The sequence below is a fragment of the Oncorhynchus mykiss genome, chromosome 9 (assembly GCF_057628025.1).
Source record: "Oncorhynchus mykiss isolate SJ-2025 chromosome 9, ASM5762802v1, whole genome shotgun sequence".
NCBI classification, from domain to species: domain Eukaryota; kingdom Metazoa; phylum Chordata; class Actinopteri; order Salmoniformes; family Salmonidae; genus Oncorhynchus; species Oncorhynchus mykiss.
The window spans coordinates 63,902,671-63,928,768 of NC_143030.1; the positions used below are offsets into that span (position 1 = coordinate 63,902,671).

Here is a 26,098-nt window from a genome sequence, read left to right on the forward strand (position 1 = left end):
CCCTATTGACGACGACAAATATAATCCCAGGTGTACAGTAGATGCATTTGAGGTAAAAACCTGAACACATCAACGTGCATCAAAGGTACAGAACCTGTGAATTGCAAAGATAAACACAAGGCTGTATGATGTTAACATGCAGTATGGTATTGTCAGCGCTCAAAAGGGATGGGAATGTGTTCCTGACCATTCCCGAGAGAAGAGAAAGATGTGTGTGGTGTTGACGGTTAGGTGAAGCGTTCCCTGCAGGCTGTTTTTTTTTATGTATCCAGCCCAGTGAGGAGTGTAACAACTCAACCCAACATGCCTTTAGTGATTTTGGCTGCACAGGCCTGTGACCCATGACTTCTCCACTGTTAACGTTGAACTCCTCAAACACAGCGGGAAAACTAAATGTAAAACATTCTGTTTTATGACTAAGCTAAACACCCTGCTGGCTCCATTCCAGCATCTGTTCTTATATGCATTGTAACAATGTTACTATATAGTTACATTGTTATAACATGAGTATAAGGAGGGGTGAAAGTAGAATACATTATTTCCCGGTAAGGGTCCACCTATGCGTGCACGCACTTGTCAAATAATCACTTCAGGGCTCCTTTACTAAGCTACCTTTCAACCCATTTAGTTCATTTGAGTCAGTAAGGCCTAATGCCCAGAGCACGTATTAGTGGCCGCACACCGGACTAGATTGTGAACGACTCTTGGCGGAATGCATTGCTTGACTGCCGTGAGGGTGATAAGCACAATGTTGTTTGTGAACTACAACCCCCCCACAAATGAATCCTCTTGAGTTTGTAGAGCAGAGGCTGTGTATGTTTTGGTTCTACAAAGCTGTATCCATTGTAACATTCAATAATCAATTCATTGCATTCATTCTTGCAGCATGCGATCAATTATGAGTTCTAAACATGTATTTTTCTTCTCTACACTCATGATCTATTTATTCCCTGCGTGCGCAATGACAGACAGTTGGTGGTTGGAGCACGTGTCCGGAGCCGTTGAGAAAGAAGAGGGTGTATTAATCCTGCTGTAGGGCTCACAGCGGCCAGCACTAGTAGGTCTAACGAACAACTAAAATGAACAAGTCACTCAGAAAAACGATTCATGACTCTCGAGTCAGTAAAAAGAGTTGTTAAAAAAAATAAAAACCTTTGCAAACTGCACATCACTAACGTACATCCACTGAGTGTACAAAACATTAAGAACACCTCTTTCCATAACAGACTGACCAGGTGAAAGCTATGATCCCTTATTGATGTCACTTGTTAAATCCACTTCATCAGTGAAGATGAAGGGTAGGAGACAGGTTAAATAAGGATTTTTAAGCCTTGAGACAATTGCTTCTGTATGTGTGCCATTCAGAGGGTGAATGGGCAAGACAAAATATTTAACTGCTTTTGAAAAGAGTATAGTAGTAGGTGCCAGGCCCACCGGTTTGTGTCAAGAACTGTAACACTGCTGGGTTTTTCATGCTCAACAGTTTCCCGTGTGTATCAAGAATGGTCCACCACCCAAAGGAAATCCAGCCAACTAGACACAACTGTCAGCATCCCTGTAGAACGCTTCCGATACCTTGAAAAGTCCATGTCCTGACGAATGAGGCTGTTCTGAGGGCAAAAGGGGGGTGCAACTCAATATTACGAAGGTGTTTCTAATGTTTTGTACACTCATTGTATTTTCAGCCTCCAAACAGTGGTGAATGGAAAGAAACGTCTGTTACACAACATTTTGGCAATTGTCATTACGCTCTTAGAAGAAAAGGTGTTATCCAGAACCTATAATGGTTCTCCGGCTTTCCCAAATAGAAAAACCCTTTTGAAGAACCGTTTTTTGATCCAGGTAGAACCTTTTTTGGTTCCATGATGAACCCTTTCCACAGAGGGTTCTACATGGAACCCAAAAGGGTTCTAACTGAAACCAATAACGTTTGGTAACCATTTTGGAACCCTTTTTTCTAAGAGTGTAGGCCAGAATCTATGCATCCACTGCTGTCCGCGTGTCTCAGCCACTCATCTCTGCCTTGTCAAAATGTCAGTGTTCTCGTTGAACCACATCTCATTATGGAGTGTAGGCTATACCACCCATTTTCAAGAACTTTCGCAAATTGTAATGAGGTAATGATATATAGTTGTATAATAACTGTAGGCTTTCTTGATTTTATTTTTAATTATTGTCATAGGCTCATGTTTTTACTGGTACGGCATCCCCCAATATTTATTTTGCCAGTACCCCAAAGTGTTACCCAAAATTGCCATTACCCCAAAGTGTTACCCAAAATTGCCATTACAGTCGTGGCCAAAAGTTTTGAGAATGACACAAATATTAATTTCCACAAAGTTTGCTGCTTCAGTGTCTTTAGATATTTTTGCCAGATGTTACTATGGAATACTGAAGTATAATTACAAGCATTTCAAAAGTGTCAAAGGATTTTATTGACAATTACATGAAGTTGATGCAAATAATCAATATTTGCAGTGTTGACCCTTCTTTTTCAAGACCTCTGCAATCTGCCCTGGCATGCTGTCAATTAACTTCTGGGCCACATCCTGACTGATGGCAGCCCATTTTTGCATAATCAATGCTTGAAGTTTGTCAGAATTTGTGGGTTTTTGTTTGTCCATCCGCCTCTTGAGGATTGACCACAAGTTCTCAATGGGATTAAGGTCTGGGGAGTTTCCTGGCCATGGACACAAAATATCAACGTTTTGTTCCCGAGCCACTTAGTTATCACTTTTGCCTTATGGCAAGGTGCTCCATCATGCTGGGAAAGGCATTGTTCGTCACCAAACTGTTCCTGGATGGTTGAGAGAAGTTGCTCTCGGAGGATGTGTTTGTACCATTCTTTATTCATGGCTGTGTTCTTAGGCAAAATTGTGAGTGATCCCACTCCCTTGGCTGAGAAGCAACCCCACACATGAATGGTCTCAGGATTCTTTACTGTTGGCATGACACAGGACTGATGGTAGCGCTCACCTTGTCTTCTCCGGACAAGCTTTTTTCCGGATGTCCCAAACCATTGGAAAGGGGATTCATCAGAGAAAATGACTTTACCCCAGTCCTCAGCAGTCCGATTGATCCCTGTACCTTTTGCAGAATAGCAGTCTGTCCCTGATGTTTTTCCTGGAGAGAAGTGGCTTCTTTGGTGCCCTTCTTGACACCAGGCCATCCTCCAAAAGTCTTCGCCTCACTGTGCGAGCAGATGCACTCACACCTGCCTGCTGCCATTCCTGAGCAAGCTCTGTACTGGTGGTGCCCCGATCCCGCAGCTGAATCAACTTTAGGAGACGGTCCTGGCGCATGCTGAACTTTATTGGGCGCCCTGAATCCTTCTTCACAACAATTGAACCGCTCTCCTTGAAGTTCTTGATGATTCTATAAATGGTTGATTTAGGTGCAATCTTACTGGCAGCAATATCCTAGCCTGTGAAGCCCTTTTTGTGCAAAGCAATGATGACGGTACGTGTTTCCTTGCAGGTAACCATGGCTGACAGAGGAAGAACAATGATTCCAAGCACCACCCTCCTTTTGAAGCTTTCAGTCTGTTATTCGAACTCAATCAGCATGACCGAATGATCTCCAGCCTTGTCCTCGTCAACACTCACACCTGTGTTAATGAGAGAATCACTGACATGATGTTAGCTGGTCCTTTTGTGGCAGGGCTGAAATGCAGTGGAAATGTTTTTTGGGGGTTCAGTTCATTTGCATGGCAAAGAAGGACTTTGCCATTAATTGCAATTCATCTGATCACTCTTCATAACATTCTGGAGTATATGCAAATTGCCATCATACAAACTGAGGCAGCAGACTTTGTGAAAATGAATATTTGTGTCATTTTCAAAACTTTTTGCCACGACTGTACATGACTATGATGGCACTGGTCAGCTTTTAGGTTCAACCCTTTACCCAACTTTGTGGCCCTCACAATCTATCTGACTGCTGTGTTCACATAGCCATGACATGCATGAGCCTGAGAACAAACACACAATATCTGATCCCCACCTTGTAATAACAAAAAATGCTTTTTAGATAAAGCTGATATCAAGGTCATAGGCAGTAACTAAAGTAGGATGTGTGTATACAGTTGAAGTCAGACGTTTACATACACCTTAGCCAAATACATTTAAACTCAGTTTTTCACAATTCCTGACATTTAATCCTAGTAAAAATTCCCTGTTTTAGGTCAGTTAGGTTCACCGCTTTATTTTAAGAATGTGAAATGTCAGAATAATAGTTGAGTGATTTATTTCGGCTTTTATTTCTTTCATCACATTCCCAGTGGGTCAGAAGTTTACATATACTCAATTAGTATTTGGTAGCATTGTCTTTAAATTGTTTAACTTGGGTCAAATGTTTCGGGTAGCCTTCCACAAGCTTCCCACAATAAGTTGGGTGATTTTTGGCCCATTCCTCCTGACAGAGCTGGTGTACCTGAGTCAGGTTTGTTGGCTTCCTTGCTCGCCCACGCTTTTTCAGTTCTGCCCACAAATGTTCTATCTGATTGATGTCAGGGCTTTGTGATAGCCACTCCAATACCTTGACTTTGTTGTCCTTAACCCCTCTAGGGTATGTGGGACGCTAGCGAAATTCAAATACAGAAATTCAAATACAGAAATACTCATTATAAAAATTCAGAAAAAATACAACTATTTTACATAGGTTTAAAGATTAACTTCTTGTGAATCCAACCACGGTGTCAGATTTCACAAATGCTTTACGGCGAAAGCATACCTTACAATTATTTGAGAACAAAGCCCAACAGACAAATCATTACAAACAGTAACCAGCCAAGTAGAAGAGTTACACAAGTCAGAAATAGAGAGAAAATTAATCACTTAACTTTGATGATCTTCATATGTTCAAATGTTCCTTTTGTTCGGTAGTCGATCTTTATATCTGAAAACCTCCGTTTTGTTCTCGCGTTTCTTCAGTAATCCACAGGCTCAAACGCAGTCATAACAGGCAGACAAAAAATCCTAATTGTATCCGTAAAGTTCATAGAAACATGTCAAACAATGTTTATATTCAATCCTCAGGTTGTTTTTAGCCTAAATAATCAATAATATTTCAACCGGACAATAACGTCGTCAATAAAAAAGGTAAACAAGAAAGGCACTCGCTCGGTCGCGCGCATGAAAAAGCTCTGACACGGCAGGGTCCACTCATCCAGACTGCTCTTACTCCCTCATTTTTCAGAATACAAGCCTGAAACAATTTCTAAAGACTGTTGACATCTAGTGGAAGGCATAGGAACTGCAATTTGAGTCCTAAGTCAATGGATACTGTAATGGCATTGAATAGAAAACTACACACAAAAAAATCCTACTTCCTGAATGGATTTTTCTCAGGTTTTCGCCTGCCAAATAAGTTCTGTTATACTCAGACATTATTTTAACAGTTTTGGAAACTTTAGAGTGTTCTATCCATATCTACTAATTATAGGATATGCATATCTTCTGGGCCTGAGTAGAAGGCTGGTTAATTTGTGCACGCTTTTCATCCAAAATTCCAAATGCTGCCCCCTACCCTAGAGAAATAAGCTATTTTGCCACAACTTTGGAAGTGTGCTTGGGGTCATTGTCCATTTGGAAGACCCATTTGCAACCAAGTTTGAACTGATGTCATGAGATTTTGCTTCAATATAGCCACATCATTTTCCTACCTCATGATGCCATCTATTTTGTGAAGTGCACCAGTCCCTCCTGCAGCAAAGAACCCCACAACATGATGCTGCCACCCCGTGTTCTTTGGCTTGCAAGCCTCCCCCTTTTACCTCCAAACATAATGATGGTCAATATGGACAAATAGTTATATTTTTGTTTCATCAGACCAGAGGACATTTCTCCAAAAGGTACAATCTTTGTCCCCATGTGCAGTTGTTAACCGTAGTCTGACTTTTTTTATTGCGGTTTTGGAGCAATGGCTTCTTCCTTGCTGAGCGGCCTTTCGGGTTATGTCGATCTCGGACTCGTTTTACTGTGGATATAGATACTTTCGTACCCGTTTCCTCCAGAATCTTCACAAGGTCCTTTGCTGTTGTTCTGGGATTGATTCGCACTTTTCGCACCAAAGTACGTTCATCTCTAGGACACAGAACACATCTCCTTCCTGAGCGGTATGATGACTGCGTGGTCCCATGGTGTTTATACTTGCGTACTATTGTTTGTACAGATGAACGTGGTTGTTAGGTATGTGTAACTGGCTGTAAGAGAGTCAGGCACAGGAGAGCAGAAGCTGGGTAGCCAAAGGAGCCTTTTATTTTGGCGAACAAAAACCCACGGCACTAAGAACACTAAACACAATATGAGTTGACATAACCCAGTGCAAATCAGTCTTAACGTGCACATACACGAAACAAGAAAAAATTCCACACACGGACATGGGGGGGAACAGAGGGTTATATTCACGTCTAATGCTGAGGAAATTGAAACCAGGTGTGTAGGAAGGCAATACAAATGGAAAAATGAAAGGTGGATCGGCGATGGCTAGAAAGCCGGTGACGTCGACCGCTGTAAGCCGCCCGAACAAGGAGAGGAACCGACTTCGGCGGAAGTCGTGACAGTGGTACCTTCAGGCATTTGGAAATTGCTCACAAGAATGAACCAGACTTGTGGAGGTCTACAATTTTTTTTCTGAGGTCTTAGCTGATTTCTTTTGATTTTCCCATGATGTCAAGCAAAGAGGCACTGAGTTTGAAGATAGGCCTTGAAATACATCCACAGGTACACCTCCAGTTGACTCAAATTATGCAAATTATCCTATCAGAAGCTTCTAAAGCCATGACATAATTTTCTGGAATTTTCCAAGCTGTTTAAAGGCACAGTCAACTTAGTGTATGTAAACTTCTGTCCTACTGGAATTGTGATACAGTGAATTATAAGTGAAATAATCTCTGTCAACAATTGTTGGAAAAATTACGTGTCATGCACAAAGTAGATGTCCTAACCGACTTGCCAAAACTATAGTTTGTTTACAAGAAATTTGTGGAGTGGTTGAAAAACGAGTTTTAATGACTCCAACCGTGTATGTAAACTTCTGACTTCAACTGTATGTCACACATGCAGTTTATTACCTCACTTCCTTCGTCAGCAGTCCCCACCCATCACATCCCCTACTTCAGAAAGCAAAATACGTGGCAATTACAACAATACTGAACGAACACTTATTTGAACTTAATATAATACATTTTAGCCTCAAATAAATAATGAAACATGTTCAATTTGGTTTAAATAATGCAAAAACAAAGTGTTGGAGAAGAAAGTTAAAGTGCAATATGTGCCATGTAAGAAAGCTAACGTTTCAGTTCCTTGCTCAGAACATGAGAACATATGAAAGCTGATGGTTCCTTTTAACATGAGTCTTCCATATTCCCAGGTAAGAAGTTTTAGGTTGTAGTTATTATAGGAATTATAGGACTATTTCTCTCTATACGATTTGTATTTCATATACCTTTGACTATTGGATGTTCTTATAGGCACTTTAGTATTGCCAGTGTAACAGTATAACTTCCGTCCCTCTCCTCGCTCCTACCTGGGCTCAAACCAGAAACACATCGACAACAGCCATCCTCGAAGCAGCGTTACCCATCGCTCCACAAAACCCGCAGCCCTTGCAGAGCAAGGGGAACAACTACTCCAAGTCTCAGAGCGAGTGACGTTTGAAACGCTATTAGCGCGCAACCCGCTAACTAGCTAGCCATTTCACATTGGTTACACCAGCCTAATCTCGGGAGTTAATAGGCTTGAAGTCATAAACAGCACAATGCTTGAAGCACAGCGAAGAGCTGCTAGCAAAATGCACGAAAGTGCTGTTTGAATGAATGCTTACGAGCCTGCTGGTGCCTACCATCGCTCAGTCAGACTGCTCTATCAAATCATAGACTTAATTTTAACATAATAACACACAGAACTACGAGCCTTAGGTCATTAATATGGTCGAATCTGGAAACTAAACAAAACGTTTATTTCAGTGAAATACGGAACCGTAACGTATTTTATCTAACGGGTGGTATCCCTAAGTCTAAATATTCCTGTTACATTGCACAACCTTCAATGTTATGTCATAATTACGTAAAATTCTGGAAAATTAGTTCGCAACGAGCCAGGCGGCCCAAACTGTTGCATATACCCTGACTCTGCGTGCAATGAACGCAAGAGAAGTGACACAATTTCACCTGGTTAATATTGCCTGCTAACCTGGATTTCTTTTAGCTAAATATGCAGGTTTAAAAATATATACTTCTGTGTATTGAGTTTAAGAAAGGCATTGTTGTTTATGGTTAGGTACACGTTGGAGCAACTACAGTCCATTTTCGCAAATGTGCACGGCATCGATTATGTGCAATGCAGGACACGCTAGATAAACTAGTAATATCATCAACCATGTGTACTTAACTAGTGATTTATGATTGATTGTTTTTTATAAGATAAGTTTAATGCTAGCTAGCAACTTACCTTGGCTTCTTACTGCATTTGCGTGACAGGCAGGCTCCTCGTGAGGCAGATGGTTAGAGCGTTGGACTGGTTAACTGTAATGTTGCAAGATTGAATCCCCGAGCGGACAAGGTAAAAATCTGTCGTTCTGCCCCCGAACAAGGCAGTTAACCCACTGTTCCTAGGCCGTCATTGAAAATAAGAATGTGTTCTTAACTGACTTGCCTAGTTAAATAAAGGTGTAAAAAATCTAATCGGACAAATCGACGTCCAAAAATACAGATTTCCGATTGTTATGAAAACTCGAAATCTGCCCTAATTAATCGGTCAACCTCTAATTCAGACCCTTCACTCAGTACTTTGTTGAAGCACCTTTGGTAGTGATTACATCCTAGAGTCTTCTTGGGTATGGCGCTAAAAGCTTAGCACACCTGTATTTGGGGAGTTTCTCCCATTCTTCTCTGCAGATTCTTCATGTGCCTTTTACTGAGGAGTGGCTTCTGTCTGGCCACTTTACCATAAAGGTCTGATTGGTGGAGTGCTGCAGAGATGGTTCTCCTTCTGGAATTTTCCCATCCCCACAGAGGAACTCTGAAGCTTTGTCAAAGTGACCATCTTGTTCTTGGTCACCTCCCTGACAAAGGCCCTTCTCCCCTGATTGCTCAGTTTGGCCGGGCGGCCAGCTCTAGGAAGCGTCTTGGTGGTTCCAAACTTCTTCCATGTCAGAATGATGGAGGCCACTGTCTTCTTGAGGACCGTCAATTCTGCAGACATTTTTTGGTACCCTTCCCCAGATCTGTGCCTCGGCACAATCCTGTGTCGGAACTCTACCGACAATTCCTTCGACCTCATGGCTTGGTTTTTGCTCTTACATGCACTGTCAACTGTGGGACCTTATATAGACAGGTGTGTGCCTTTCCTTCTTAATTTTTAAAATCCATTTTAGAATAAGGCTGTAATGTAACAACATTTGCAAAAAGGGAAGGGTTCTCAATACTTCCCGAATACCCTGTATACTGATTTAACCACACTTGTACTGAACCGAACAGTACTGTACTGGCCTAACAGTTGTTAGCTAACATCTTATGCATCTTTATTGCATTTACTTATGCTCCTTCTCTGCAGGCTTTGTACAGTATATAGTACTTCTGTTATTTGCTCTAACCACAATGCATGATTTGCATGCCCTCTCTCTCCATTCCTCTCTTCTCACCCCAGTATTCTAATCTTCCATTTGTCAATACAACATGATTAGTATTTTCCTCCCCTGTTTTTCTCTCTGTATTTATGACACACTTTCCCAGGAAGTCCCATGCTCTGGTGGAGAGTTGCACATGTCAAGGATCAGTGAGTATGGCAGAGGGCAATGTGGCTTCACTAGCTGTTTGTTTTAGCACACGTGTTAACATGGGTCGCCGCATTCCCCAGAGACAAAAGAGTCAGCTCTCTGACTGTGAGAGACTATGTGTAGATATGTGTGAGCGTGTGTGTTCAGTACAAGGTATGAAGTACAAAACAGATATTTTCATGTTTGAATTCGTATTTTATTAATAGCAACTTGGAGGAGAACGTTTGACGAGGACTTACTTTCTCAGTACTCCGTACAGTTGGGCTTGTGTGATTAGAGTTGGGGGTTTCCCCCTCCCTGTCCCCCTGAGATCAGTCACCATGTCTGAAAGTTCTGTTAGCAAATGAGAACAGAAAGGTCCAGTCACCCAGAAGTCGTTTGTACAGTTCCTTTATCCCCACCTTCTTGCCATTTTACATTTGTGTGTATACACAAGACGTTCAAACAGGCTATGTTTAACTTTTTAATTTATGTTTCTACCTTGTACTGATTGATTTAGATAACTTTGAGTAATTATGTCTGTGTGTGAGCATGCATGTACATGTCCTTATGTAGATATTAAATCACACACCAGATGCAATAAAATGGTATGTGAACCATTCGATGTTCTTTCCTTAGCTTGTGACTGTTTCATGTGGGCTAACCTGTTGATGCTGTTCATAGATTGGGCATCTGAGCTCAGAGCAGGGGGGTGGTACCATTGGTAGGTTGGTGTTGAAGTGTCTCAGTGGTGTAGTTTCTCAATGACACACAAACATCACAACATCTGGACTCAGTGAAGGAATAGGCTCATTGATGAAAAGAGTGAAATACAGACAACAACATCCAACAGATTGGTCTATTGTAGCATTGTTAGCACTGCAGCCCCATCATAATAACCCAGTTTCACAAGCAATAAAAACCCAAATGGTATAACTGGCTTGACGTGAATACTAACATGACATTTACCCTATGTACTGATATGTGGTTTGAGAACAAAGTTGAACAGGTATTCACAGGTGCCTTCCAATTCCCGTATCACATGGGTTTGGTTTATTTGGGTGTGTGTATGTGAGAGAGAAGGATAAGTGGTATGTCTGCATGTCTGTGTAGTTTGTGAGATTGCTCGAGGGAGTCTCCAGTTTTTTGGCACCGTTCTTGTTTCGTGGCAGGGATTATCTCTCCCTGTCTCTCACTTATCTAAAAAATATTGTTTTGTTAACTACCCCATCCTTCCCTTTCTATTGTTTGAAGGGCTGGCTAATGTTTTGCACAATGAAACAAGAGTACACTGACAAATTGTCATGTACACCACACAAACCAAGACCGGGTGTATCAGGTTATGGTGAATGGCAGGGGTTCCCAATTACATTCAGCCGTGGGTTGATATTATTATTTTTTCTTTATAATTTTTTTCTTGAGAGGATGGTTGGGGGCCGGAACATAGTAATACATAATTGTACACTGCAAGATGCCCAAACATATATAGAATTTGAGAAAAACTGAATCATTTCAAACCTTGATTAAATTGGGATACTTGGGAATAGGGATGGGCGGGATCCCGTATCCAGTGGAGGCTCCTCAGAGGAGGACCATCCTCAGTGAATTTCATTCAAATAAAAATAGTGAACCATTAAAGTTTTCCTTTTTTGATAAAACTATACTAAATATATTCATGTCACCAAATAATTGATTTAAACACACTGTTTTGCAATGAAGGTCTACAGTAGCCTCAACAGCACTCTGTAGGGTAACACCATGGTGTAGCCGGAGGACAGCTAGCTCCTCTGGGTACATTGACTTCAATACAAAACCTAGGAGGCTCATGGTTCTCACCACCTTCCATAGACTTACATAGTAATTATGACAACTTCCAGAGGACGTCCTCCAACCTATCAGAGCTCTTGCAGCATGAACTGACATGTCCACCCAATCAAAGGATCAGATAATCTAGTACTAAAAGCACAAGCTAGAACTGCAGTACATAAAATGTGGTGAGTAGTCGTCTCAAAGAGAGAGAAAGACAATAGTTGAAGGAGATCAAGACAGAGAGAGAGAGCTAATATGGTGACAATGATGTAGGCTGTATGTAGCGGTTAGCGATTTATTAGTGATGCACCGATATTACATTTTTGGCCGAATCCGATATCCAATATTTTCCTTGCTAAAAAAAAACGACACTAATACCTGATATTTAACATGTTAGCTGCCTTTTAAGCATTCTAATACAGATAAATAGTTAACATACACACATGGACGCAGCGGTCTAAGGCACTGCATCTCAGTGCAAGAGGCGTCACTACAGTCCCTGGTTCAGATCCAGGCTGTATCACATCCGGTTGTGATTAGGAGTCCCATAGGGCAGCGCAAAATTGGTCCAGCATCGTCCAGGTTTGGCCGGGGTAAGTCGTCATTGTAAATAAGAATTCATCCTTAACTGACTTGTTAAATAAAGGTTACACAGACAGACACACACACACACTCACACACACTGACCAAAAAGTTATTTTGTTGGTATTTACGTATGTCCCCATTACCAGTAAAACATAATCAAAACCTATTTCTTTCACTTACTTGCTGTGCTGTTTCGTTTGTTGAGTCGTTTCATTCTCAACCAGGATTGCATCATACATGTCAAGCAGTGAAGCATTAGAATACGAATACTACACTGAACCAAAATATGAGTGCAACATGTAAAGTGTTTGTCCCATGTTTCATGAGCTAAAAAGAAAATATCCCAGAAATGTTCCATACGCACATGAAGCTTATCTCAAATTTTGTGCACATTTGTTTACATTCCAGTCAGTTTTGTTGAACAGATGTTTCAATGCCATGACAGAGGGTATCACGTCTGCTGCAGGCACAGTTGATGAGTTTATTCCTCGAGTCAGTTGTTCGAATGGTGCTAACTAGTGTGTTCTTGTTTCCAAGTTTTAAACATGTTCTCAAATGCCATTGAAATGGCAGCAGTGGTATGACAACCAGCATATTCATGAGCATGCAATACGGCTTTCCTCAGTACGAAGTTCTCAACGACCCACTGTGCTGTCAGACTCAGCCTGCTTATTTGGCTGATATCGCTGGTCCAAATGTCAGTCATGAAGCTAATAGCAATGACGCTATTACTGTGTAACTCCGGTAGGGCAACATCTGAAAAATGGTACAAAAAAAACTGAGAACGGTTTATTGTCAAGGGCAATGAATTCCATTATCTTGGCTTTAATGGATTTCACCTTTTGAGTTCTCTCTCTGAAATTTCCTTACTCTTTCAAATGACTGCTCGACTTGACTGCTCGATCCACACAGCAGACATTGTGGGCTAGGTTAGGAATGCTGTGTTGCACGTGTAGTGCGTGACGTCATTACATCATGTACCTACGTTATATAGGTATGCACGTCAGCTTTGACATTGGTTTTGCACATCGGCTTTAAACTAGACATCGGGCCGATACCGATGTTGGCATTTTTAGCTAATATCAGCCGATTCCGATATGTTCACCGATATATTGTGCATCCCTAGTATATACTGTATTCCGGATTATTTGGAAATACCCACAGGATGGTTTTCATATACCGTCAATACCGGTGAAACTATTTCTTTGGGGTTTTTGAATACATTTCAATATTTGTAGCTACTTTTTGTTTAAATACCTGCAGTGAACTCGTGGAAGAAGTTAGGAGATAAAGCAGATTGCGTTCTTCATTTGCCTGCCACATTATTCTTCATTATGAAGCTTACCGTAGTTCCCCAGAACAGCCGGCAGTCACATGTTCGTTGTAAAGTGTACAATTGGAGAATGCGGACGCTAGTGAGTCCATAGCATTCTATATCTATTGGTGAGTCCTTCTCTGTTGTGCTGCACATATGAGGTAATGAAGTTACACTTGTATGCAATTCACTACTAAATGTTTGCCATCAGATATTTTATAACCGTCTAAGATGTGCTATACTCTCCAGCTGTGTATTTAGTTACTTCTTAGTTTGCTGAGTATGTGGCTGAATTAATAAGGAGACGGGTTGTTAGCTTTCTGCCATGTTTGAGAAGTCAAAGACCTCTGGATGAGTTATCTGTACAGCTGCCATTTTTTCCCCTGTGCTTCCAACTAGCATTTTTTCCCCCCTCTGCTCCATGTACACATGCTGCTCTTCCATCAGACAAGCATACATCACAACTTTGTTCATTTGCGCAATTTCTCTCGTTCCCTTTCGCTTGTAAATGTCCACACTCACTGAAAATGGCTACTCGCTGTACTTGTATAACTTTATGAGCTGGAAAAATTGGGGGGCAAATCAAATCACCCACGAGACGAATTTGGCCCGCGGGTCTTCTATTGGGGAAACCTAGTGTATGGTGTGAACCAACTGTTTATTATCTACTGTATCTCTCAACACCTTTAGACAAATGTAAGAAAAGAGCACATTATTGTGAGAAAATTATTCATCAGAATGTGGTAGAGGAGAGGTAGGATGCCAGCGTCAGAGGAAAGGAAAGTGGAGAAAGTGACTACATGGAGAGGGAAAGGAAAGAGTGCAGCACACTTCCTGTATCGGTTTCCTTCCTCTCATCTCTAAAAAGAGACACCACAATAGAGCAGTAGTGTGACACACACACTCTCAAAGACGACTTGCATGAATAGACACCAATACTATACTAGAAATTGTTTTTTTTAATGGTTTGTTGAATGTACTTTGAGATATTCTGAATTCACAAAATGACATAGTTTGGGTCGTGTGTGGCTGTAGTCCCACTCCCAGCAGGAGCTGTAGTTCTGCTGTATGGGGATTGGACTCAGGGCCTGGGCTGTTACTTCTGGACTGGAGGAGAACCTGTTCCTCTAACTAGGGCTGTGGCGGTCAGGACATTTTGTCAGCCAGTGATTGCCAAGCAAATAACTGCTGGTCACACTGTATTTGACTGTTAGTTTACAGAAACACGTTTAACATCTCCTGGCTTCCACACACAGCCTACAAGCCACTGATGCAGACCTTTGGCACATCTACCTTTTAAAAAGTGAGATATATGGCATCCCACAACTGTCCCAGAGTTTACATACTCGAAGGAATAAGCGTTACACCGAGGCCTGTACTGGAGCAGGATCGATTTGGAGGTGGAGGGTTTGTCATGATCTGGGACCATGTTATACTATACAGTTCTGCTCTACACCGGTTTCAAAGCAAATTAATGTGCCTAATTTGAAGACGTTATTTGGACACTTTAGTTGTGATACAAACCTTATCAAAACATATAGGCCTATGGGCTGGGCTACAGGAGAGAAGGTGTGCGACTATATATATTTTTTTTTTCAAAGGCGTGCACTGTTTATTGCCTTAACGCACACGCTGGGCATCCTTCACAAGTGTTAATAAACTCAGCAAAAAAAGAAACGTCCTCTCACTGTCAACTGCGTTTATTTTCAGCAAACTTAACATGTAAATATTTGTATGAACATAACAAGATTCAACAACTGAGACATAAACTGAACAAGTTTCACAGCCATGTGACTAACAGAAATTAAATAATGTGTCCCTGATCAAAGTGGGGGTGAAAATCAGAAGTAACAGTCAGTATCTGGTGTGGCAACCAGCTGCATTAATAAGTACTGCAGTGCATCTCCTCATGGACTGCACCAGATTTGCCGGTTCTTGCTGTGAGATGTTACCCCACTCTTCCATCAAGGCACTTGCAAGTTCCCGGACATTTCTGGGGGGAATGGCCCTAGCCCTCACCCTCCGATCCAACAGCTCCCAGATGTGCTCAATGGGATTGAGATCCGGGCTCTTTGCTGGCCATGGCAGAACATTGACATTCCTGTCTTGCAGGAAATCACGCACAGAACGAGCAGTATGGCTGGTGGCATTGTCATGCTGGAGAGTCATGTCAGGATGAGCCTGCAGGAAGGGTACCACATGAGGGAGGAGGATGTCTTCCCTGTAACGCACAGCGCTGAGATTGCCTGCAATGACAACAAGCTCAGTCCGATGATGCTGTGACACACCGTCCCAGACCATGACGGACCCTCCACCTCCAAATCTATCCCGCTCCAGAGTACAGGCCTCGGTGTAACGCTCATTCCTTCGATGATAAATACGAATCCGACCATCACCCCTGGTGAGACAAAACCCCGACTTGTCAGTGAAAAGCACTTTTTGCCAGTCCTGTCTGGTCCAGTGACGATGGGTTTGTGCACAGAGGCAACATTGTTGCCGGTGATGTCTGGTGAGGACCTGCCTTACACAGGTCTACAAACCCTCAGTCCAGCCTCTCTCAGCGGACAGTGATGGCACTGATGGAGCGATTGTGCGTTTCTGGTGTAACTCGGGCAGTTGTTGTTGCCATCCTGTACCTGTCTCACAGGTGTGATGTTTGGATGTACCGATCCTGTGCAAGTGTTATTACATGTGGTCTGCCACTGCGAGGACGATCAGCTGTCCGTCCTGTCTCCCTGTAGTGCTGTCTTAGGCGTCTCACAGTATGGACATAGCAATTTATTGCCCTGGCCACATCTGCAGTCCTCATGCTTGCTTGCAGCATGCCTAAGGCACGTTCATGCAGATGAGCAGGGAACCTGGGCATCTTTCTTTTGGTGTTTTTCAGAGTCAGTAGAAAGGCCTCTTTAGTGTCCTAAGTTTTCATAACTGTGACCTTAATTGCCTACCATCTGTAAGCTGTTAGTGTCTGAACGACCGTTACACAGGTGCATGTTCATTCATTGTTTATTGTTCAATGAACAAGCATGAGAAACAGTGTTTAAACCCTTTACAATGAAGATCTGTGTAGTTATTTGGATTTTTACAAATTATCTTTGAAAGACAGGGTCCTGAAAAGGAACCCCCCCTCCCTTTTTTTTTTGTTCATGGACACAATATTCCATTTCTGTTAGTCACGTGTTTGTGGAACTTGTTCAGTTTATATCTCAGTTGTGAAATCTTTTGTTCATACAAATATTTACACATGTTATGTTTGCTGAAAATAAACGCAGTTGACAGTGAGAGGACGTTTCTTTTTTCGCTGAGTTTGTGTTCACACATAAAAATACACAACCCTATTAACACACCCTGTTACACAGTCATGCACATTGTTTACACGCATGTACTCACAGATGACATCACACCCATGGATTATGAGCAAGACCAATATTACATATTGAACCAATACAATCCTACTTCTCTGTCAATCATGGAATCAAACTGCAGATGTGCAAATTGAGGGGGGGGGGGGGATATTTCCATGTTTTTCACTGGATCTCTGTGAATTTATTTTGCTTTCCAGAGAATTGCTTTCCTCCTCAAGGATGATCCTCTTACCATCCATACTGCTTTTGATTAAAGTGGATTGACCATTGACACGTGACCATTTCTCCTCCCAGTCACTTACTGTCATGTGAAATAAATAAATGCTGCATTTGTTGATAATTTTATTCTAATTGTTTGTGATGCATGAATGACATCATACTGGGTGTCTAATGTCGTGTTGTGGTGATTTCAGCAGGAGGAGGAAGACCCAGACCGGGGACAACCATGTATAAGATGTGGAGACCAGTGTCCTGGCTTTCGCATGCATGGCTGGAGGTAGGCCTCGCATACTCCTCACAGGAACATTGACACTGTTTTCAAGATGTTTCATGTGATTATATTTCATGCCATAGGTTTCTTTCCTTTTCATTTTAGAGTCATAACTCATAAGTAGGATTGGTATGATCACAGTCTAGTGCAGGCAGTGCTCTCTTGTGTGTCACATGGCTGTCGCTATTTGGTTGTAACTTACTTATTGAGGAACAGTCATGGCTAACTTCCATTCTGTATTGGGTGATTTGAGGTGATTTCTGACAACAATATGGTTTCTCTGTGTTTTTATATGTTAGAGTGGACTGGGGATTGGAGAGCTGATTAACCAAACTGTCCATGTGGAGAGTAGGTCTAGATATAGACTCAAACAAACATTATCCACACACAACACATTTACCACATCCAGAACAGATAAAGCATTCAGTAATGTGAAAGAAAAGGTCATAGAGAATCTAGGCAACAAGAAAAACAGAGCAGCTGCACTTTGTGTGAGTCGATGTTATCCACACACAAACAACCTCTGAGTGCAAGGGTTTACCATTAGTAATGCTAGCTGTGGTTTAGCACGTTTAAAACTTTTGAAAGTGTTCATAGCAGTGACATGCTGTGGTTGAAGGGAGCCCTCTGATTATACATGTAGCCTATGCACTGTAATCTAACAATTCCACAACAACTACCTAATACACACAAATCTAAGTAAAGGAATGGAATAATAATATCTACACTACCGTTCAAAAGGTTGGGGTCATTTAGAAATGTCCTTGTTTTTGAAAGAAAAGCAGCTTTTTTGTCCATCAAAATAACATCAAATTGATCAGAAATACAGTGTAGACATTTTTAATGTTGTACATGACTATTGTAGCTGGAAACGGCTGATCTTTAATGGACTATCAACAGGTGTACAGAGGCCCATTATCAGCAACCATCACTCCTTTGTTCCAATGGCACGTTGTGTTAGCTAATCCAAGTTTATCATTTTAAAAGGCAAATTGATCATTAAAAAAACCTTTTGCAATTATGTTAGCACAGCTGAAGACTGTTGTGCTGATTAAAGAAGCAATAAAACTGGCCTTCTTTAGACTAGTTGAGTATCTGGAGCAACAGCATTTCTGGGCCAAAAGGCATGTGGTATACTCCCCAAACATATAGAAGAAAGTACTCTGGTAAGATAAGACTAAAATTGAGCTTTTAGGCCATCAAGGAAATGCACCTCTCAACCCAACACCTCTCATTCCCCGAGAACACCATCCCCACAGTGAAGCCTGGTGGTGGCAGCATCATGCTGTAGGGATGTTTTTCATTGGCCTGGACTGAGAAACTGGTCAGACTTGAAGGAATGATGGATTGCGCTAAATACAGGGAAATTCTTGAGGGAAACCTGTTTCAGTCTTCCAGAGATTTGAGACTGGGACGGAGGTTCACCTTCCAGCAGGACAATGACCCAAGCATACTGCTAAAGCAACACTCAAGTGGTTTAAGGGGAAACATTTAAATGTCTTGGAATGGCCTAGTCAAAGCCGAGACTTCAATCCAAGTGAGAATCTGTGGTATGACTTAAAGATTGCTGTACACCAGCGGAATCCATCCAACTTGAAGGAGCTGGAGCAGTTTTGCCTTGAAGAATGGGCAAAAATCACAGTACATCACTAGATGTGCCAAGCTTATAGAGACATACCCCAAGAGACTTGGAGCTGTAATTGTTGCAAAATGTGGCTCGACAAAGTATTGACTTTGGGGGGTGAATAGTTATGCATGCTCAAATTTTCAGTTTTTTTTTGTATTATTTCTTGTTTGTTTCACAATAAAAAAATATTTTGCATCAAGGTGGTAGGCATGTTGTGTAAATCAAATTATACAACCTGGAATTTGTAAGGCAACAAAATAGGAAAAATGCCAAGGAGGGTGAATACTTTCGCAAGCCATTGTTGATATTCCATAAAAATCTGCCATTTCCAGCTACAATAGTCATTTACAACATTAACAATGTCTACACTGTATTTCTGATTAATTTGATCTTATTTTAATGGACAAAAAATAGCTTTTCTTCAAAAACAAGGACATTTCTAAGTGAACCCAAACGGTAGTGTACATATAGGTGTGAGCCTCTGTCTTTCGGTGTGTCACACATTTTAAAAGAAGTCTTGTGACCGAGGAAATACTATTTTTACGCGCTTTAGCACTCGGCGGTTCCATTCTGTGAGCTTGTGTGGCCTACCACTTCGAGGTTGAGCTGTTGTTGCTCCTAGGCGTTTCCACTTCACAATAACAGCACTTACAATTGACCCGGGGCAGCTCTGGCGGGGCGGAAATTTGACGAACTGACTTGTTGGAAAGGTGGCATCCTATGATGGTGCCCCGTTGAAAGTCACTGAACTCTACAGTACGGGCCATTCTACTGCAAATCTTTGTCCATGGAGATTGCATGGCTGTATGCTCGATTTTATACACCTGTCAGCAACGGGTTTGGCTGAAATCCACACATTTTGGCCATGTAGTGTATGCATAAAAACACTCAAATAAAAAGTGACATTCTGTACTATCGCCTCAAATAAAACATTTGATCTCAAAGAGCCAAAATGAAAGTTATAGCTTCACTGACCAAATAAATATGGAGAGAGTGTATACAGCTCACTGTGCCCCTGAAAATTAGTGTCTGTCTGTTGAAGTGTTTTTCAACCACCTATGGTAATTTAGGTGTCCAGTCAGTGTCCTCGTGTCTTTCTGAGGAACAACTAGTATTCCTCTCCCCTTTCTTCTGTGTTTGCAGTCTCCCTGTATGAATCCTCTTCACTCCTCCCATCCCCCTCTCCTCCTCAGTGTGTCCAGACCATTGGGTCTCTTAGTTAGTCCTAATCCTGTCCGTCACCCTAATAAGATTAGCCCCTTTCAGATCCGGCTACTGCCGCCACCGCTGTGATGAAGCCCTAAATTTCTCTACCCCTCCCTGAATCTCTCCCTCCCTCCTTCTCCCTATCCCTTTCTTTCAGATCCCGCTGTGATAGGGATGGGTTGAAGGAGGGGTGGCTCTCTCTGACTTTTCACTGTCTTCATACAGTTAATACGCACTTTGAGGAAGGGCAATTTAGAAGGTTTTGAGTTTGGACCGGTACATTTAAAAACTATTTTTGTTTACGCACTGTACATTCGCACAAGGCCTGAAGTTGACACAGCTTGCACTTCTGACTATTTTCTGAATTACTCCCTTTATTAGTTGTTTTAGAGAATGGAGACAAATAGCCACATTTCATGGTAATTTTGACAGCGAGAAAGAGAGTTCTGGGTTAAACAATGTAGCATACACAAACACACATTGGGCCTTCAGAAGATAAGCCAACCCTGGCTGGCAGATTGAACTAATAAAGAGTCAGATATAAGAAACAGACTGGGTTCTACTTAAGCAATAAGGCACGAGGGGGTGTGGTATATGGCCCATATACCATGGCTAAGATATGTTCTTTAGCTCGACACAACACGAATACAGTCCTTAACCGTGATATATTACCCATATACCACAACCCCCTGCGGTGCCTTATTGCTATTATACCCTGGTTACCAACGTAATTTGAGCAGTAAAAATACATTTTTGTCATACCCATGGTATACGGTCTGATATACCACAGCTGTCTGCCAATCAGCATTCAGGGCTCAAACCACCCAGTTTATAAATATGGAATAAAGGCTGCAAGGAGGGTATTCATTTCTATCAAATTATTCTAACTGAGTGCTTGCGTCCTTGGTTATTATGTCCCTGTGTTGAGGTCAAGTCAACAGGCTTTGAAGACAAACAGTCCTTAATCTAAAGCACATGGTGACTCTACTGTACTTTATACTGTCATGCTAAAAACACAGACATACCAGATAAAAGAACCAGATGTAAAACTGCGACTGTCATCATATCATTGATGTGTTTACCATACATCTTTGGTGTGGTTATATTCATCTTTGGTATGGTGAAGTTATTGAAAGACATGTTGGCAGAATAGAGAGGGTACTTGGTTTGAGGTCTGGTGACAGGGAGTTTTTGTTTAATGTTCCAGTCTGATATCAGGGCAAGAATAATGAGAGATGTTTCATCCTTTTAAGCAGGAGGTGTCAGAACCACAGTTACTTCCCAGTTACCACAGAGCAGAATGATTAAATGATTGAGAAGAATGGGGGTCACTGTTTAACATCTTAAAGACTCCAGGGTTCAGGACAAATGGCATCTCCTTTATTAACCCATTCACAGTAACACCTACCCCCATTACCCCCATGGAAGACAAACATGCAAGTGACCAAAGAGCTCGGCTGTTTAACCACACTGTCAGGGCAGTGATCTATCATCAACCTGCTTTCTCCCAGGCTGGGCCGGGGCCGAGGCCTCTTAGGCAGGGTGCAGATGGCTCCACCACCCCATCCACCAGAGGAGGAATTAAGTTACTTGTGACCCCATAGGTCCCAGTCAGTGACACTGAGACACAGAGTGCTCAAAGCCAGCCTCCCCTATTAGTTGGTAAGAGCAGGCAGGTGGCGTGGCGATTACTCAGGCACTAATTACTGACCACAGAGCAAGCATTCTGGGACAGTGTCCATCTGTTTCTTAGAGGGATGGATGGATCTATCTAATCTGGACTCAGAGTACTATCAGGCCACAGAGAGAGATACTGTAGCTACTCCGTTTAAATCACAGCTACTCACACCAAGAGCAGAGCAGACGCATTCATCCCAAGAGGGTTATTGATCACTGTACTGTACAAACTGGTTGGTACATTACCCATTTGACACATGTATGGCCAAAACAAATGGGGATGGATTGAATGGCTAATGATACATCTAAAAAGTGACTTTTGAATTTGTTATAAGTTGTGATTGTATGGAAGAGTGAGTATCTTATTACTTATCTTGTCAGGGTTGATGGCACACTTGTTGATGTTTGAACGGTTAAATAGTTATTCCAGGCGAGTGAGAGAAACCGTAAAAGGGGATTGAACAGAGAAAGATAAAAGAGAGATTGACAAGCGAGGCAATTTAACATAGATCTAAGGACAAAGGGCCTTTTTGGTTGGATGTGTTCATTGACAGGTCATCCTGGAGTGATTGACAGCAAGGACAGATGAGCTGTTATGATTTTGGACTTCTTAGAGGCCTGTAGCCAGGCCAAGATGTTTTCTGAAATGCCATCCTTTAATTGGTCAAAAGGGCTTGATGTCCAAACATAAGCATTTTTAATCTGTGCTGCATTGCTCATCTTGATCAGAACATGAAATTATTCATTCCCAAATGAAGTTGAGTTATAGAATCAGCTCCAATTATTTCAAACATTAAAGCTGACGGCATTGGTGTGTGTATGTGTGTTCTGAAAATGTGAGAGGTCAAATTGAACTATTGCACGCTTTTTAGAAGTGTGGAGAAACCATGCAGTGAATTCAAAGAATGTAGTCTGTGTGTGTGTGTGTGTGTGTGTGTGTGTGTGTGTGTGTGTGTCCAGAGACTTATTGTTTGGTCAACTCTTATCAGATGGGGGTAGAGGGATGGTGTGGGGGAGGGATACATTGAAAAGAGACATGTAGAGAGAGAAAACACATTTCCGCTGGTAAGGAGCTGCCTCATCTTGAACTCAGCTCTGACAAGGCAGACAGACCGACAGACAGGCAGCAGCACGATGTGACTAAATCTGAGATCAGATTCTGAGAAGCGTCACTATAGCACCGGTCTGGATAGGAGGATGTTACACAGTCAGCATGGATTTCTTTGTGACGTTGATGACGAAAGGTAAAGGTCTTGGCTAATTCCTGCTTTACTGTTTTGTTGTATGTAGCTACTAATTGGAAGGCTTAACACTCATCGAACAGAAAGTAAAAGTCCTTGTGTGTACTTGAATGTGTTAGCTCACAGCGGATAGTAGGAAGTGGATAGTGGGGTCCCTGCTTGCCAGAGGGAGAGGGTTTAGAATTTAGATTGAGCCTGTTAACACTGCTAGCAGATTTGAAAACAGGACCGCTAATGATCGTAATTTGTGTTGTGGCATTCCAAAAGTGAAAATAAGCAGAGAGAGAGTTATTTCTGCTCCCCTCCAAGAGGGCTAGTAGGGAATATAGAAATTATTGAGGATTATGTGTCAGGATTATGTGGTCCTGCAGTGCAGTATGTACTGTGCACTAATGGAAGTTACACAGTCTCCATGCTGGCCCAGTTCACACTGTTTTACTCTGTTTAGTGGTTAAAACCAGATTAGAGTACCACAAGCTAATAGGTATTTTATTATAATAATTTTTAGGCATGTGCTTCGTAAAAAAAAAAAAACATTTTAGAGGATAAAAGAAGGATATACTGTATATGTTTCTAATATATGTAGTACTAGTGAACTACACTAAAGCCATCAGCGCTGTGTGAAAAGACCAGAGAGGTCATAGTAAACATTTAGGCCATGTGGCAGAGCAATGATTTCTGACCTCAGTAGCATCACAGAGAAGCAGCCTCACTACTTTACTGCATCCTTCTGCCCAGCAGTCAGTCATGTACGGGATTATCCACAACCAGAGTCACTGTTTACATATCAACACAAAGAAAGATGCCTCAACAACAACTGTTACAGCCACAGCGTTGTGACGTAACCTGAGAATTGGAGGCGTAACATGGATTACAGGCCAAACATATCACATCAGCATCTGCTCTGTGACCACAGTAGAACCGCTGGTCATTTCTGAGGGTCTCGTGGCAGTGGCTGGGTGTGGCTGTGGTGGCTGAGTGTGCCACCCTGGCATTCAAGCTAAATATACTCTTAATGGCAAGCTAGATGTCTTTCCAGGTTGGCAAAGAGATACACGTGGGTTAATAACAATCAAGATCCTTTGCAAGCACAGTCCTACACATCATTTAAAATGAATTGCTCTGGTGCAATAGCGTTTCATGTTGTACTTGGAAACTGTACTCTGGACAACTCTTTGCTGATTGGCACTGATAAATCTCCCTGTTAAATCTGATAAATCTCCCTGTTATTTTGAGGAGCTGGTGGGTGGCTGGATATCATTCCCTGGTACATGTAGTGGTTTTCCAGCTGCCTGTATGCTGCGGGGCATCTGTACCACGCACGCGCACACACACACGTGACTCTGTGTTGTATGGTGGCTCTTACATCCACACACGTACAGTGTACACGAGCTCTGAGGACAAACAGCTGGGGCTGGATTGTGGCTTGTGAGTTTTGCCAGCATGGCTTACCCTGAGGTGACCTGCTATGTTTACCATGATTTATACTGAACCCACTGCACTACAACCCGGCCTTATAAGGAGCTAAGGCAGCCAGGGTTGGAAACGATCCGCAGGAGAGCTGTTCAGTTTAATATTTTATTGGGAAGGGAATAGTAGTAAGGATGGGATGGGAGACTTTGGAACAGAGGATTGAAAGTGAATGCTGTTTATCCACATGAAAGGATTGGTGTTTGTGTGTGTGTTTTAAGGGGGATGTCTACGCAAAGCGGCTTTGTCCTCCATCTGTGCCTGAGGAGCTGGCCTTGAGCTGCAAATACCAGCTGAGGGCCTGTTATGCAATCACACAAGAACCAGAGAGATACTGTTTATACAGGAGCCCACACACTGATGTATCCACACACTGATGTATCCACACACGTAATGCCTACACAGACATGAACACATACTGTACAAACCCTTTCTCACACTGTCACAGTCAGTCCCACATACAGACATGCCCAATTACTCAGAGGAAAGATATGACAGCCCAGGGGGGGTGACAAGGAGGGGGATTACCCCCTCCATCTCCATCTTCTCTTCCTCCAACAGTTATTAACCACTGTGGGACAGGGGAGAACGACTGCCCCCTCTCATTGTAGCCACGGAAGTTTAAGGACGGCCGCAGTACTGCAGGCATTGTTAGCAGAAAACAGGCTCCACCATTATATTGAATGGAAAAATTGCAATATTCATGGTCAGTCTTTGTGTAAATACATTTTACAAATTCGAAGACAATCATGGTACCAATAATTGCTTATAATACAACAGATGTATGTCCTTGAACCCATTTTTCTAAAATTGCACACAGAAGAAGTTATAAGAATAATTAAGTTACTAAAAAAAAGGGTACTCCATTCGCTATTTAACCTCTCTAGGGTAGGTGAGATGCTAACGTCCCACCAGGCCAACATCCGGTGAAACTGCAGAGCGCTAACATTCTAAATACACAATTTGTTATAGTAAACATTCCTGTAAATACATGTATCTTACATCATTTAAAAGATGAACATTTTATTAATCCAACCGCTGTGTCAGATTTCAAAAAGGCTCTACTGCGAAAGCAAACCATGCAATTTTTTTTTTTTTTTTTTTTTTTTGCATTTTTCAACCAAGCATTAGAAAGTCAGAAATAACAATAAAATAAATTGCTTACCTTTGAAGATCTTCCTCTGGTGGCAATGCCAAGTGTCCTAACTACACAGTGAATGTTCGTTTTGTTTGATAACATCCATTTTTATAGCCTAACCCGAAACATTTGTAAACCGCTTGCGTTGTGATTTCCGTCTCATTCAACTTTGGACGAAGCGTTCGTGGTAATTACACACACTAAACAAATGTTTATCCAGTCATGGTTGGTTTCATTGCAATCCTCTGGTTGTTACTAACACAACCATACTTGATGGTTATTTTCCCGGGACGAATTGACTGAAACAAACTGATTTTGAAGACACCAATCAATGACCTCATTGTGCACCAATGGTAGGACCGGTCTATCGTTGATTGACTGTATTTTGGCCCAATGACCACGGATCATCTTGAAAT

General features: G+C 41.9%; 1 protein-coding gene across 2 annotated transcripts in view; it reads left to right on the forward strand.

Annotated features, from left to right (window-relative positions):
• The window catches only part of prickle3 (prickle homolog 3), a 47,776-nt gene that overhangs the window by 1,985 nt on the left and 19,693 nt on the right, over positions 1-26,098 (forward strand). Inside the window, exon 2 of one of the 2 annotated variants that reach the window (XM_036988513.2) lies at positions 17,247-17,329. In XM_036988513.2, coding sequence (XP_036844408.2) covers positions 17,247-17,329 — 83 coding nt within the window. Of the gene's footprint in view, positions 1-17,246; positions 17,330-22,874; positions 23,078-26,098 lie in introns of those variants that run through there. The other variant, XM_036988514.2, reaches the window with a different exon arrangement.